The 12,850-nt window shown below is 33.5% G+C and overlaps 1 protein-coding gene across 1 annotated transcript in view; it reads left to right on the top strand.

Annotated features, from left to right (window-relative positions):
* Positions 1–12,850, top strand: part of LOC149829056 (uncharacterized) — a 68,796-nt gene that overhangs the window by 37,861 nt on the left and 18,085 nt on the right. The window contains exons 12-13 of the mRNA XM_090017259.1: positions 12,189–12,374; positions 12,508–12,600. Of these exons, the coding sequence (XP_089873385.1) occupies positions 12,189–12,374; positions 12,508–12,600 (279 nt within the window). The remainder of the gene's footprint in view (positions 1–12,188; positions 12,375–12,507; positions 12,601–12,850) is intronic.

Here is a 12,850-nt window from a genome sequence, read left to right as displayed (position 1 = left end):
CTTTGTTGATGATTTTACTAGACACACGAAAATTTATTTTCTCAAACATAAATATGAAGTTTTTTTATATTTTTAAATATTTCACAAATTGGTTAAAAGGAAATTTCAAAATGATGTCTCTATCTTTATCACTGATTCAGAGAGAGTTTTTTTATTAAAAGATTTTAAAGATTATCTGGAATTAAATGACATTACACATAAAAAATCTTGTCCCCACACTTTACAACAAAATGGCTTGGCTGAAAGAAAAATAGCCACATCATATAAACTGCAAGAACTTTATTTATCTCAAATAAAGTACTTAAAGAGTTTTGGGCCGAAGCCACATTGACGACAAATTATCTTATTAAAAGAATGCCTTCTGTCACCTTGAAAAATATATCACAAAACTTTTTAAACTTCTAATTATTCCAGATTAAGAGTTTTTGGTTGAAAATGTTTTGTTTTCACTGATAAAAATGATAAACTTTCTCCTCGCACTATTTCTTGTGTCTTTTTGGGATATGCAAATAACCAAAAAGGTTGTAGATGCTTTGATTTTAAAAATAAAAAATTGTATGTTTCAAGAAATATGTCTTTCTTAGAAAAAGAAAAACTCTTTGAATTTGAAAATCTTAAGGAAATAATTGAGTATTCTTTTCTGTTGGATCTAATTCCAAAGTTTGGTGATTGTGATGCTGGTCGTGATAAAGATCAGGATATCAGAAATGATATGGTAAGTGAAGAAGAATCTCATGATAATGAGATAAGTAAAGAACAACCTCAAAATCAGGCCCTCAAACTATGCTGAAGCAAAAAAAACGTTATGAGTGGGTAGAAGCCATGAGGGTATAATTAGATGCCTTAGAAAAGGCGAATACTTGGACTGTTCAAGATACTCTCTTAGGAAAAAAAACCATAGGTTGTTGATGGGTATATAAGATAAAAACCAAGAGTGATGAAACTTTTGAAAGATACAAAGATAGGTTAGTTGCCAAGGGATACTCTCATGAGTATGAAATATATTATGAGGAAACCTTTCCTCCAGTTTTTAGGATGACCACAGTTAGAACTGTAGTGGCCCTTGTTTCTCTGAAAAAATGGCCTATATATCAAATGGATATTAAGAATGTGTTTCTAAATAGAAAATTGGTTGAAGAAGTATATATGAAGGCACCACATGGTATAATTATTCCTAAAAGAAAAGCTATTTAGTTAGATAAAGCTCGATATGGTCTTAAACAAAATCCAAAGGCTTGGTATGACAGGTTTAGTCAAGTTATACTTGATGTTTAATTTTAATTTTGTCTAGCAGACACAACTATTCTTCTTCTCTACGTGGACGACATGATCATTACTGAAAGTGATAAAAAAGGGAGTTGAACATATTAAAAGGCTTCTTAAAACACAGTTTGAAATGATTGATTTAGGTTTTCTAAAATATTTTTTTGGTATAGATGTTGCTTATTCTTCTAGAGGGTATTTGCCGACTCAATATAAATTTATTTTATATATTGTTGCCAGGTTTCTCAAATGATAAGAAGGTTAACACACCTTACAAACAACTTATCAGGGCATTGTGATATCTCTCAATTATGAGGCTTGACATTGAGCATGCAGTTCACACATCGAGTCAGTTTTAACATGCTCCCACTATTGTTCATATGAGAGCAATTTTACGTATTATTAGATATATCAAAACTTCTATTTTTTGAGGACTTTTCTTGTCTGCTTCTTTATCAGATTTAATTACTTATACTGATGCTGACTAGGGAGGTGATTCAAATAACCGACACTCAACCACTGGTTTTTGTGTGTTTTTAGGTGACTCGTTGATTTCATGGAGGTACAAGAAGCATAAGAGAGTTTTTTTCTCTTCAACTAAGGCATAATATCGAGCAATGACTGCAACCACTATGGAGGTGGTCTAGCTAAAGAGATTGCTGGCTGACATGGGTGTTCAGAGTAAAGGAGCATCACGACTGTGCTATGACAACAAAGTTCCATCCACATTGCTAGCAACAGGATCTTCCACGAACAAACCAAACACATTAAGATGGACTGTCACTATGTACGAGAGAAATTCCTATACGACACTATCGATCTTCCCTATGTTCAAAATATCAATTGGCGGACTTCTTCAGTAAACCTCTCGTTGCTCCTAGATTTCACTTTGTCTTGGACAAACTTTCGGTTATCCAATTGTAACTTTGAGGAAGTGTTAAAAATAAATGTATATATATATATTTATATGTATATATATAGTCATTTATAATGTAACTAGATAGTAACTAGGAATAGGAACTAGGGTTAGGTTTTTACCTTTTTGCTTGTTGTTGAACTAGTCAACACATGTTGACTAGTGAAACATAAGAGTCATTGGGGTCCCAATGACTCTATTTAGTCCCGTTGGGACTCCAACGACTCTCTATGAAGTCCTCCTTTGTGTATAAATATGGGGCAAAGCCCTCCACATAATGTAATGCTTCTTGCATAGTCTTGATCAATAAAATATTATTTTTATTCCTTGTGTTTGCCCTTTTAGTGGGTATTTTTGTGTGAGCCCATTTTGTGGCTTGTATATGTTCTTTTGGTGCTTTGGTGGAACTCTTTGGGTGTCCACTTTGTTGTTTTGGTGAATATCTTCGGACGACCTTGTTTCCTTTCAATGTCTAGTATATTGCAAATAAGTTTTATCACCATGGGGTTGGTCTTCATTGATCATTTCATTTCCTAATTCATTGTCATTATCAAGACCAAACTCATAATTACAATCATTAATATCATGCTTTGAAATAAAATAAAATAAAAATAATACTTAGTTGGATTTTTCACAATCAAAGAAATATTCATTTCCTAAAAAGGACACATTTCTTGAACATACAATTTTTCAATTTTAGAATAAAAACACTTATAACCTTTTTGGTTATCTACATATCCAAAAAAGGTACAAGGGATAGCTTGTCATTTGTGTTGGTTAAGACAAAATACTTTCATCTAAAGACTCTTAATCTAGAATAATTAGAAGTTTGAAAAGTTTTTCAACAAGGGATATGTTTTATAGAGACAAATAATTTTTTTTCTACGATACACAGTGGTTAAAGCGGCTTTGACTAAAAAAGCTTTAGGTACATGACTTGCAATAAGTAAGGTTCTCGTGTTTCTACAATTTGTCTATGTTTTCTTTCAGCCAATCCATTTTGTTGTGGTCTGTGTGGGCAAAATCTTTAATGTGTAATGCTATGCAAAATAAGATAATTTTTAAATTCTTTTGACAAAAACTCTCCGCTGAATCATTGCAAAAGATAAAAATATCATTTAAAACCCTTTTTTGACCAATTTACAAAAAAATTGAAAATATAAAAAAACTTCAAACTTATGTTTAACGAAATAAATCCAAGTATATCTAGAAAAATCATCCACAACTATCACATAATATGCTTACCCGGTTTTTGATATGATCGACGCTGGACTCCAAACATTCGAATGGACTAACTCAAGTGGTCTAGTGGAAACAAAAGTCTTCTCATGAAATGGTAATTTCTTCATTTTACTAAGAATACAATCATTACAAATAAAATTGTCACAGTTACAATTTTTTCCAAATTTGGAAAATATGAAATTTTGTTTACATTTTTGGATGTCCTATTCTTTTGTGCCATAAATCAAAATCTAATTTTTGAGCACTACAACAAAATGTATTCTTGGGTACTTCCAAATAGTCCATGTAGTAGAGGCCTCATTCTTTATGGCCTTCCTCAAACAACTTTTCTGACTGGGGATCTTGCACCCAACAACCATTTGATGAGAATGAGACATTACATCTATGGTCCAATATTTGAGAAACTGACAAAAGATTTAAATTCAGTTTAGAAATATATTTAATTTTTGAAAATGATTTTTTTTTAAAGTTTTGAAGATTTCTTTTCAAAATTTGCTATTCCTTTGATTTCAAGAAATGTACCATCGACAGTGAAGACATGCTGGAATTATTATGACATTCAAATAAAATATCAAGGTTGGGAGTTATATGAAATGATGCACTGGAATCAAGAATCCAAAAAGACTTACCAAGATCGGAGTAGGATGTGACCAGGGCTCTGGTTGAGGAAGATGATCCTCTAAAAAGAGGTTGAAGTGCCTCCACTAATTAAGATAAAGACATGCTTCCAACGGATGTGTCTTGATTGTTTATTGTTAAAATATTGTGTATATATTTATACCTAGCTGATATACGTATATTTATACAATATACATATACAAGGGGTATTTTGGTCATTTCATAATATATATTTTAGTACAATCCATTAGGGATTGTAAGGTCTTTTTTGTTTTATTTATTTTTTTGCTTTTTATTGTAAATCTAAATGGACTGTTGGGGTGATAGTCCAACTAATCGTTGGCCTGCCTCCCTTAAAGATATGTGAGGCTCACCTCTCTATGTAAACTCATGCTTTTCTAAAGCATTTCAAGGGCTAATACAATATTTATTTTTCTATTGTGCTCTTGTGGGCTTTGTGCCTTTGTGCTCTCGTGGATTTCGTGCTTTTGTGTATCTCTTTTATGAGATTGTCATCGGTCCATTAGAGGCCATATTATATTTGTACACTCTTGTTTCATTACTTGGTATCAAAGCTAGGCTCTTGGAATAGTGAAAGCTATCTTGGGATTGCTCTCCTTGTGGTGGTGCTCTTCAACCTTTACTCCTCAACCGCTCCTTCTACACAAGTCTTCTTCATTATGGGAGAAAGAGATTCGGTCTCCGTCATCTCTTACAAGCTCAACGAACGACTGCTATGGAAAATCACATAAAAGGTAAAAAGCTTTGGGGTTTTGTTAGTGGAACCACTAATGAACCTCAACTTAAATTGACAAGAAGAGAAGGAGATCAAGTCAAAGCTCTATCCGAAGAAGAAAAAGAGAAAGCTTTGCAAGAATATCAAAACAAGTTGAAGGCTTGGGAGCTAGCAATGCTCGAATTCTCTCATGGTTCATGAATACCTTGGAGTTTAAAATCGTCACCAACATCATCAAATTTAAAAAGGCATGTCAGCATGGATTTTTCTAAAGAGCACTTTCATCCAAAAGGATATGGCTAGGCTATATTATCTTCAAGACAAGGTACATAATACCAAACAAGGTGATAAAAGTGTAAGAGACTTTTATGGTATTTTATCTTTTATTTGGGATGAATTAGCTATGTTAGAACCAAAATGAGAATGCTCGGCTATTGAAATAAGAAAATTACAAGTTGAAAGAGAAAACCTTTTCTCTTTTCTTTATGGTCTCCGATCGAAATTTGAGCAAGTTAGGTCTTTTTTGCTTTATAGGACTTCGACTCCTTCTATAAGTGAGGCTCTTGCTCAAATTTGCCAAGAAGAAACAAGACTTAGAATGCACAAGTCTAAAGATAAAGTTCTTGTCGTATTAAGACCCAAATTTTTGTAAAAACTTATAAACCACCTCACTTTAAAAGAAAAGTCAACGGAGGAGGACATAATAAGGGAGAATACAAAGGTAAAATGATTTTTCATCATTGTAAAGAACCAGGCATATAAGATCAGATTGTCTCAAGTTCAAGAAAGTGGCCGCCGTAACTTAAGAACTTCAAGAATCAAAGAAAGGGGCAACTTCAATGATTTGACAATTGCCCAAATAGCATTGGCCGTCTCACAAATTTTTAAAGACACTCCTACATCCGGTACCGCCATCTCCTCTTCTTCTCCTCCGGGTAAGTCTTCTTGGATTTTGGATTCGAGAGCCTCTTTTTACATGACTCATAATGAGTTTCTATTATCCGATCACACTAATTCATATTTTTCATGTGTATCAACCACCAATGGTACTTCTTTAAAAGTTAAAAATATAGGAAACCTCAATAATATCTCAAAAAACTTTTTTGTTTCAAATGTGAGGGTTATTCCAAAATTAGATTTAAACCTCTTTTCAGTATCTCAAATTTTTTATTATGGGTGTAAAGTATTCTTCTCATCTAAGACTTATTGTGTGTAGGATCTCCCGTCAGGGAAGCTGATTGGGCAATGCCATAGAAGATGAGATCTTTACTATATGAATTTCTTATGTTTAGCAAAAAACTCTTTTTGTAATCATGTCAAAAACATTAATTTAGATCTTTGGCATAAAAGATTAGGACACCCAAGTATAATCCAAATTATCTCATTTTTTATTTTTGAAAATTTTTTGTAAGGATAAAGAATTTTTATGTGAAGATTGTATACTTGGAAAAATGCAAATGATGCCTTTTGGATCTAGAACTTCCTCGACTAATGAAATCTTTGAATTAATGCATTCGGATGTATGGGGTCCCACTCCCGTTATCTCAAAATGTGGTTATTCATATTATGTTACATTCATAGATGATTTTAGTAGACATAGTTAGATATACTTCCTTAAACTCAAATCTGAAGTTTTTTTGTGTTTTAAAATTTTTTATAATTTAGTTAAAAATCAATTTAAAACAAATATTAATGTTTTATGCTCAGACTCAGGAGGAGAGTTTCTTTCAAATGAATTTCAATTCTATTTAAAAACTCATGGTATTTTACACCAAAGATCTTGTACTAGGACCCCTCAATAAAATGATATTTTTGAAAGAAAACATCGACACATTATTGAAACTATTAGGACCCTACTTATTTCAAAAGAAATTCCAATTTTTTTTTTGGCTGAAACCGCTCTCACCGCAATATATCTAATAAATAGAATGCCTTCTCAAACTTTGAAAAACAAATCCCCTATTGAAATTTTTTTCAAAATCTCTCCCGATTTGAAAAGACTAAGGGTATTTGAATGTAAATGTTTTGTGCTTCTTGAAAAATATAACAAACTCTCTCCTAAAGCTATAAAATGTGTTTTTATTGGATATACTGAAAATAAAAAAGGCTATCAATGTTATGATCAAACAAATGATAAACTTTATGTCTCTAGAAATGTAACATTTCTTGAAAATGAAAATGGATTTGATTTTTAAAAACCTAAGGAAGAATTCGAGTATTCTTATTTGATTTGTTACCTAAATCAAATAATGAAATTGTTGATAATAATGATATTGATAATTTTGAGTCTATTAATGAATCAAGTGAAAAAAAGAGAATCAACTCATAATCTCTTACAATACTCTAGACGAGATAATGAGAATTATCCATGTGATTTTGAAAGGTATAATCAATCAACAAATGTTGAAGAATCTAATGTTAGAACATCTGAACGAATACATAGGCCTCCAAATAGGTTTGTCTCTTATGAATCCTTTTCTCTAAGCTATAGAGCTTGCCTTCTAGCAATTCATTCATATCATGAACCATCTAATTACAAAGAAGTTAAAAATATAAAAGAATGGGTAGAAGCTATGAAAATAGAATTAGATGCATTACACAAGGCCCATACTTGGGCAGTTCAACTTCTTTCTAAGGGAAAGAAGACAATAGGATGCAGATGAGTTTTTAAAGTTAAAACAATGACTGACGGGTCCCTAGAAAGATATAAAGTAAGATTAGTTGTAAAAGGATACTCCTAGGAATATGAAATAGATTATGAGGAAACATTTGCCCCAATAGCTCGCATGACCACAGTTAGGGCTCTAGTTGGAGTAACATCTATAAAAAAATGGCCTATATATCAGTTACACGTTAAGAATTGTTTCTTAAATAAAAATTTAAATGAAGTGTACATGGATCCTCCCCCTGGTCTGACTATTGAAAATGGAATGGTTCTTCATCTTCAAAAAACTTTATATGAGCTTAAACAAGCTCCTAAAGCATGATATGATCGTTTTAGTGGAACTGTGTTGAACCTTGGATTTAAATCTTGTTACATTGACACTTATCTTTTTGTAAGATCTACAAGTACCTCACTTATCATTCTGCTTTTGTATGTTGATGATATGATTATCACTGAGAATGATCAAAAGGAAATTAAAGAAATTTAAATTGTGCTTAATTTTTTTTTTGATACGACTGACCTTGGTTTTTTGAGATATTTTTTAGGAATTGAAGTAGCATACTCGCCAAGAGGGTACATTTTGTCTCAAATCAAGTTTGCAGCTGATATTGTTGTGCGTTCAGAAATCATTGATACAAAATATGTCGATACTCATGAAGTGATAAATGCTAAAATGAGAGTTGAAGACGAAGTGTTATTAGATAATTCAACTCCTTATAGGAAGGCCAGACATTGCGCATGCAGTATATACTGCAAGTCAGTTTCAACATGCGCCCACATCGGTTCACATGAGTGCCGTATTAAGAATAATTCGATACATCAAGAAAACTGTATCAAATGGGCTATTCTTGTCCTCTTCATCATCTTTAAATCTTATTGCTTATATTGATTCTGATTGGGTAGGAGATCCCAATAACCGTCACTCAACTACAGGTTTTGTGTGTCTGTAGGTGATTCCCTCATTTTTTGGCGATGAAAAAAACAATAGAAAGTGTCTTTATCTTCCACGAAAGCTGAGTATAGGGTGATGGCTACAACTACCGAGGTCATGACGATGACTACAACAACCACCAAGGTTGTGTGAATGAGATCATTACTTGCATATATGGGTGTTGATATTTCAGAATCTTCAAAATTATGCTGTGATAAGGAAAGTGCCATATATATGGCCAGCAATCACACATTTCCTGAGCGAACGAAACATATTGAGATGGATTGTCACTATGTTCGTGAAGAATACTTGAAGGGGACGATTACTTTACCATATGTTCAGTTCGAGTTTCAGATTGCGGACTTCTTTACCAAAGCTCTTCCTCTACCAAGATTCTTGTATCTTCTTAGCAAACTTTCGATGATTTCACTGTAAGTTTGAGGGGGAGTGTTAAAATATTGTGTATATATTTATACTTAATTGATATATGTATATTTATACAATATACGTATATCAGGGGTATTTTGATCATTTTATAATATGGATTTTAGTACAGTCCATTAGGGACTGTAAGGTTTTTTTTGTTTTATTTATTTTTCTATTTTTTATTGTAAATCTAAATAGACTGTTGGGGTGACAGTCTGACAACTGTTGGACTGTCTCCCTTAAAGATATGTGATGCTCTATAAATAGAGCCTCACCTCTCTATGTAAACTCGTGCTTTTCTAAAGCATTTCAAGTGCTAATACAATATTTATTTTTCTATTGTGCTCTTTAGGGTTTTGTGCCTTTGTGCTCTTGTGGATTTCGTGCATCTCTTTTATGAGATTGTCATCGGTCCATTAGAAACCATATTATATTTGTGCACTTGTGTAGCCCTTCGTTGGCATTGTAATTGTGCACTGTTGTTTCATTACATTTATGTCCTTAGTCTCTTGAGGTGGACCAACTGAAACCACATTTTTCTTCCTTTTTCACAACTTGGGACATAAGGGTTTGATGTGTCTCGGTTCATGGCAATAGTGACAAATGATTTTTCCTCTTTTTGTGATACTCATTGACTTGTCTCCCGAAGTGAAGTGACTTGTATGTGCGAGTATAAGTTTTCGGCCTTGATATGGCCAAAACATACTCATCATTCTTGAGAGTGTGTCTCTTCAACCTATTTTCCTCCATTTTTAGCTCTGCAATTGTATAAATAATATAGAGAACATTTCCTCTATGGAGAAGAGCCCACTTGATAGATTCAAACTCGGGTAGTTACCCATTTATAAATTGGTAGAAATGCTCTGTATCAATTTGCCTTTGTCAGAGTTCAATATCCAAAAGGCAATGCCACTTTGGTTCAATAAGAGTCAATTCTTCTCAAAGTTCGGATAAAACATTATAGTATTCTGTAATGCTCATATTCCCTTAAGTCATGGTTCTAATTTTATCTTGTAGATTGTACACATGTGCAATATCTGTAAGGGAATACATATTTTTAAGGTAGTCTCATGCATAATTGGCAATGTCAATTTTAGCTACACTAGCATATTTCTTTATGTCTATGCTATTGATAAGCCAAAACATAATTTTCGCGTGTCCCATTCACCATTTTCATTTTTTCTCATAATCGGTTATGGCCTTTGTTCTCTTATCATCTTAAAGGGCAACATCCTTTCCGTTCTGTATTTTGATGAGTAGTTTAGGTTTCAGATCAGATCCATCCACTAACCCCCATAAGCCCTTGCCCTAAATATGGTGCTTCATGATAAAAGACCACATTACATAATGTCATTTAGTTTGATGGGGACAACAATAATACTCTCCTTGTCCTCCATGATTACAAAAAGAAAAGTTCAGAGAGAGGAGAGAATAGAGTGAGATGAATGTAAAGAAGGAGCACGTCCACTCGAGCCACCACAAGCACCATACCACGAACACTTGAGGACCAATCCACAAGCACACGAACAATGAGGTAGCCAACATGAACACCACACCACGAGCACACATTGCTAACTTCAAAGAGTACTATGACTTTGATACCATGTAAAGAAAGAGGAGCCTTCAAGCAAGAACAAATGTCCACCAAAGAAGCCGAAATGGACAAGCACAAAGAGCCACTAAGGGCACGCTCACAATAGGCCACTAAGGGCACACACCAAAGAAGGCTCCCAATATAAAATAATATTTTATCGATTTATAAAGCCTGCAAGAAGCATGCTTTACAATGGGGGAAGATCCTCTATTTATATATATATAAAGAGAGAGAAGAGAGAGAGAGTAATAAGAGACAACAGAGAGGAAGCTTTCTAGCCATTAGACTAGGTCTAACAGCTAGAATGGCTAGCCGTGTCTAGTTAACCTGTGTTGACTAAAATAAATAAAATAATAATAAATTTTTTACAACAAAAAAATAAAAATAATATATATACATGTATATACATATATATGTATGTATGTATATATATATATATATACACACACACACACACAAGGTGTACATATTTTAAGAGTAACATTACATTTTAATTTTAAACCTAGATTATTATTTAATATTTATAATAACAAAGATTCAGAGTCTTTGTTCGAGAATTCACAATAAGATATATGGCTGTGCATCTTGTATCCTACTTTTACAAAAACACTTGCATCATACCAGGTGTGTCCATGTTGTTTCTTGTACCAATGTCTGAATCTATGTGACACAGCCCATAGCTTTTCTATCTTGGAGAGGCCAACTCTAGCATACTCATAGCTAAGAAACATGGGCCACTTATATCCTTATGTGTGAAAATACTTTGGCCTATCAAAATGGTCTCTCAGTGAGTGCCAAAGGGGCTCCTCAATCTTTGTCACTTAGCTTCACGTAATAGAAAAAAAAATTATGATTATTCTAACTAGCAATGAGACTTCTATCCCGTTGAATAATTAGTGTTTGCTGTAACTCAAAACTGAGATGATATAGTAAGCATAGTTTGGCTTCACCCTGTTATTCCATGGAAGTTGTTGCTTGTCTAGTTGACAAGGTCTAGAAACTCTAGACTGCTGAGCATCATAGCAGTCTGGATGCATGTATCTATCACCTTTGAGGATACTAAAAAGCATAATTTGTTGTTCCTATTTCAACCTTGTGGAAGAGGTGGGTGATAATTTGAAGGCTTCCTGCAACCAGTGAGCACACTTATGGCTATTTTTATACATGTGAGATTGAATCGTTATGCGTATCGGTTGAATGCAGCTCATGGCAAATTTTCTTTTATCTGAAACATTTGCTGCTGCATAGTTTGAAAAGTTGTAAAAAGTTCTTATTAGCCCAAGTGTCTCATTGCAGTGCTTTATTTTGCTTGTTTATAGTGATCTCTGTAAATTGTCAATCAAACAATTAATGAACCAAATAGCAGCGATATCTATCCATCCACCATTGATGAGCCTGGAAGTTCTAAAAGGTGGGCTGGTTAATGAGGCAAGCCAATGGTCATAACAAAAATCATTGACATACCTGTGATTTAATGTGCTTTCTCCATGCCAGTCACACCACCAATAGATAAATGCTGAGGAATGACTGAATCAAGTAATCAACTTGTGCAACCAACTCATTAGCAAACATTTAGTCGTTGATTTTTTTATACTTCTTTTTGACCAACAATAGGAAATTTAACTGTTTTACTGATTTATTTTCCCTAAACAGCTGTTTCTGATTCGGGCCTCAAGATAGATGACTCTTTATCCATTGGCCTTGTTCGGTTCAGTTTAATGTTGAAGAGTTAGCATTCTAGTGCTCCCAGAGAAATCTGCAGCCGTTCTGGTCACTATTGTTTATTTCTTATTGTAGATCTCTGAGCAACTTTTGGACCAAGGTCAGGTGCGATCTATTGTTGATGAGATAAAGCAGGTGATTACTGCTAGTTCAACAAGGAAAAGAGAAAGAGCACGGAGGACCAAAGCTGAAGATTTTGATGCAGAGGAAGGAGAGTTACTTAAGGAAGAAAATGAACAAGAAGAAGAACTTTTTGCTCAAGTAAGAAACTAAATGGGTGAAATTTTATTTGTTGGGTTATCCTTCACCATGTCTCTCTATTCTTGTTATTACATTGTGGAATGCCATTATAAATTGAAGAGTTTAATAGGCTAATGATTTCTTCTAATTGCAGGTTGGTGATTGCTTGGGCACCTTGATCAAAATATTTAAGGCATCATTTTTGCCTTACTTTGATGAGCTTGCTTCATATGTAACTCCTATGTGGGTAAGTTATGTAGTAGAAGGTACTAAATGCTTATGCCTGTTCTTTATTGATGTTAAACTTGAATGATATTTCTTAATATATGAGACCTTCCGTGGAAGATAAATAAACTACCTTTGTACTGCCTTTATGCTATTGATTGTTGGGCATCATAATTTGTTTTTCTTGGTGGCTAACATTATAATCTACTGCACGTTATTTGACCTTGTCTTAAAAAATGCATCAGCTTTACAAAACAATTGTATATAAAAAT

This window comes from Nuphar pumila, chromosome 9 (assembly GCF_984573655.1).
Source record: "Nuphar pumila chromosome 9, dmNupPumi1.hap1.1, whole genome shotgun sequence".
In the NCBI taxonomy this organism is placed as follows: domain Eukaryota; kingdom Viridiplantae; phylum Streptophyta; class Magnoliopsida; order Nymphaeales; family Nymphaeaceae; genus Nuphar; species Nuphar pumila.
Note: the sequence above shows the minus strand (reverse complement) of the source record. Positions and strands in the feature narration are given on the sequence as shown.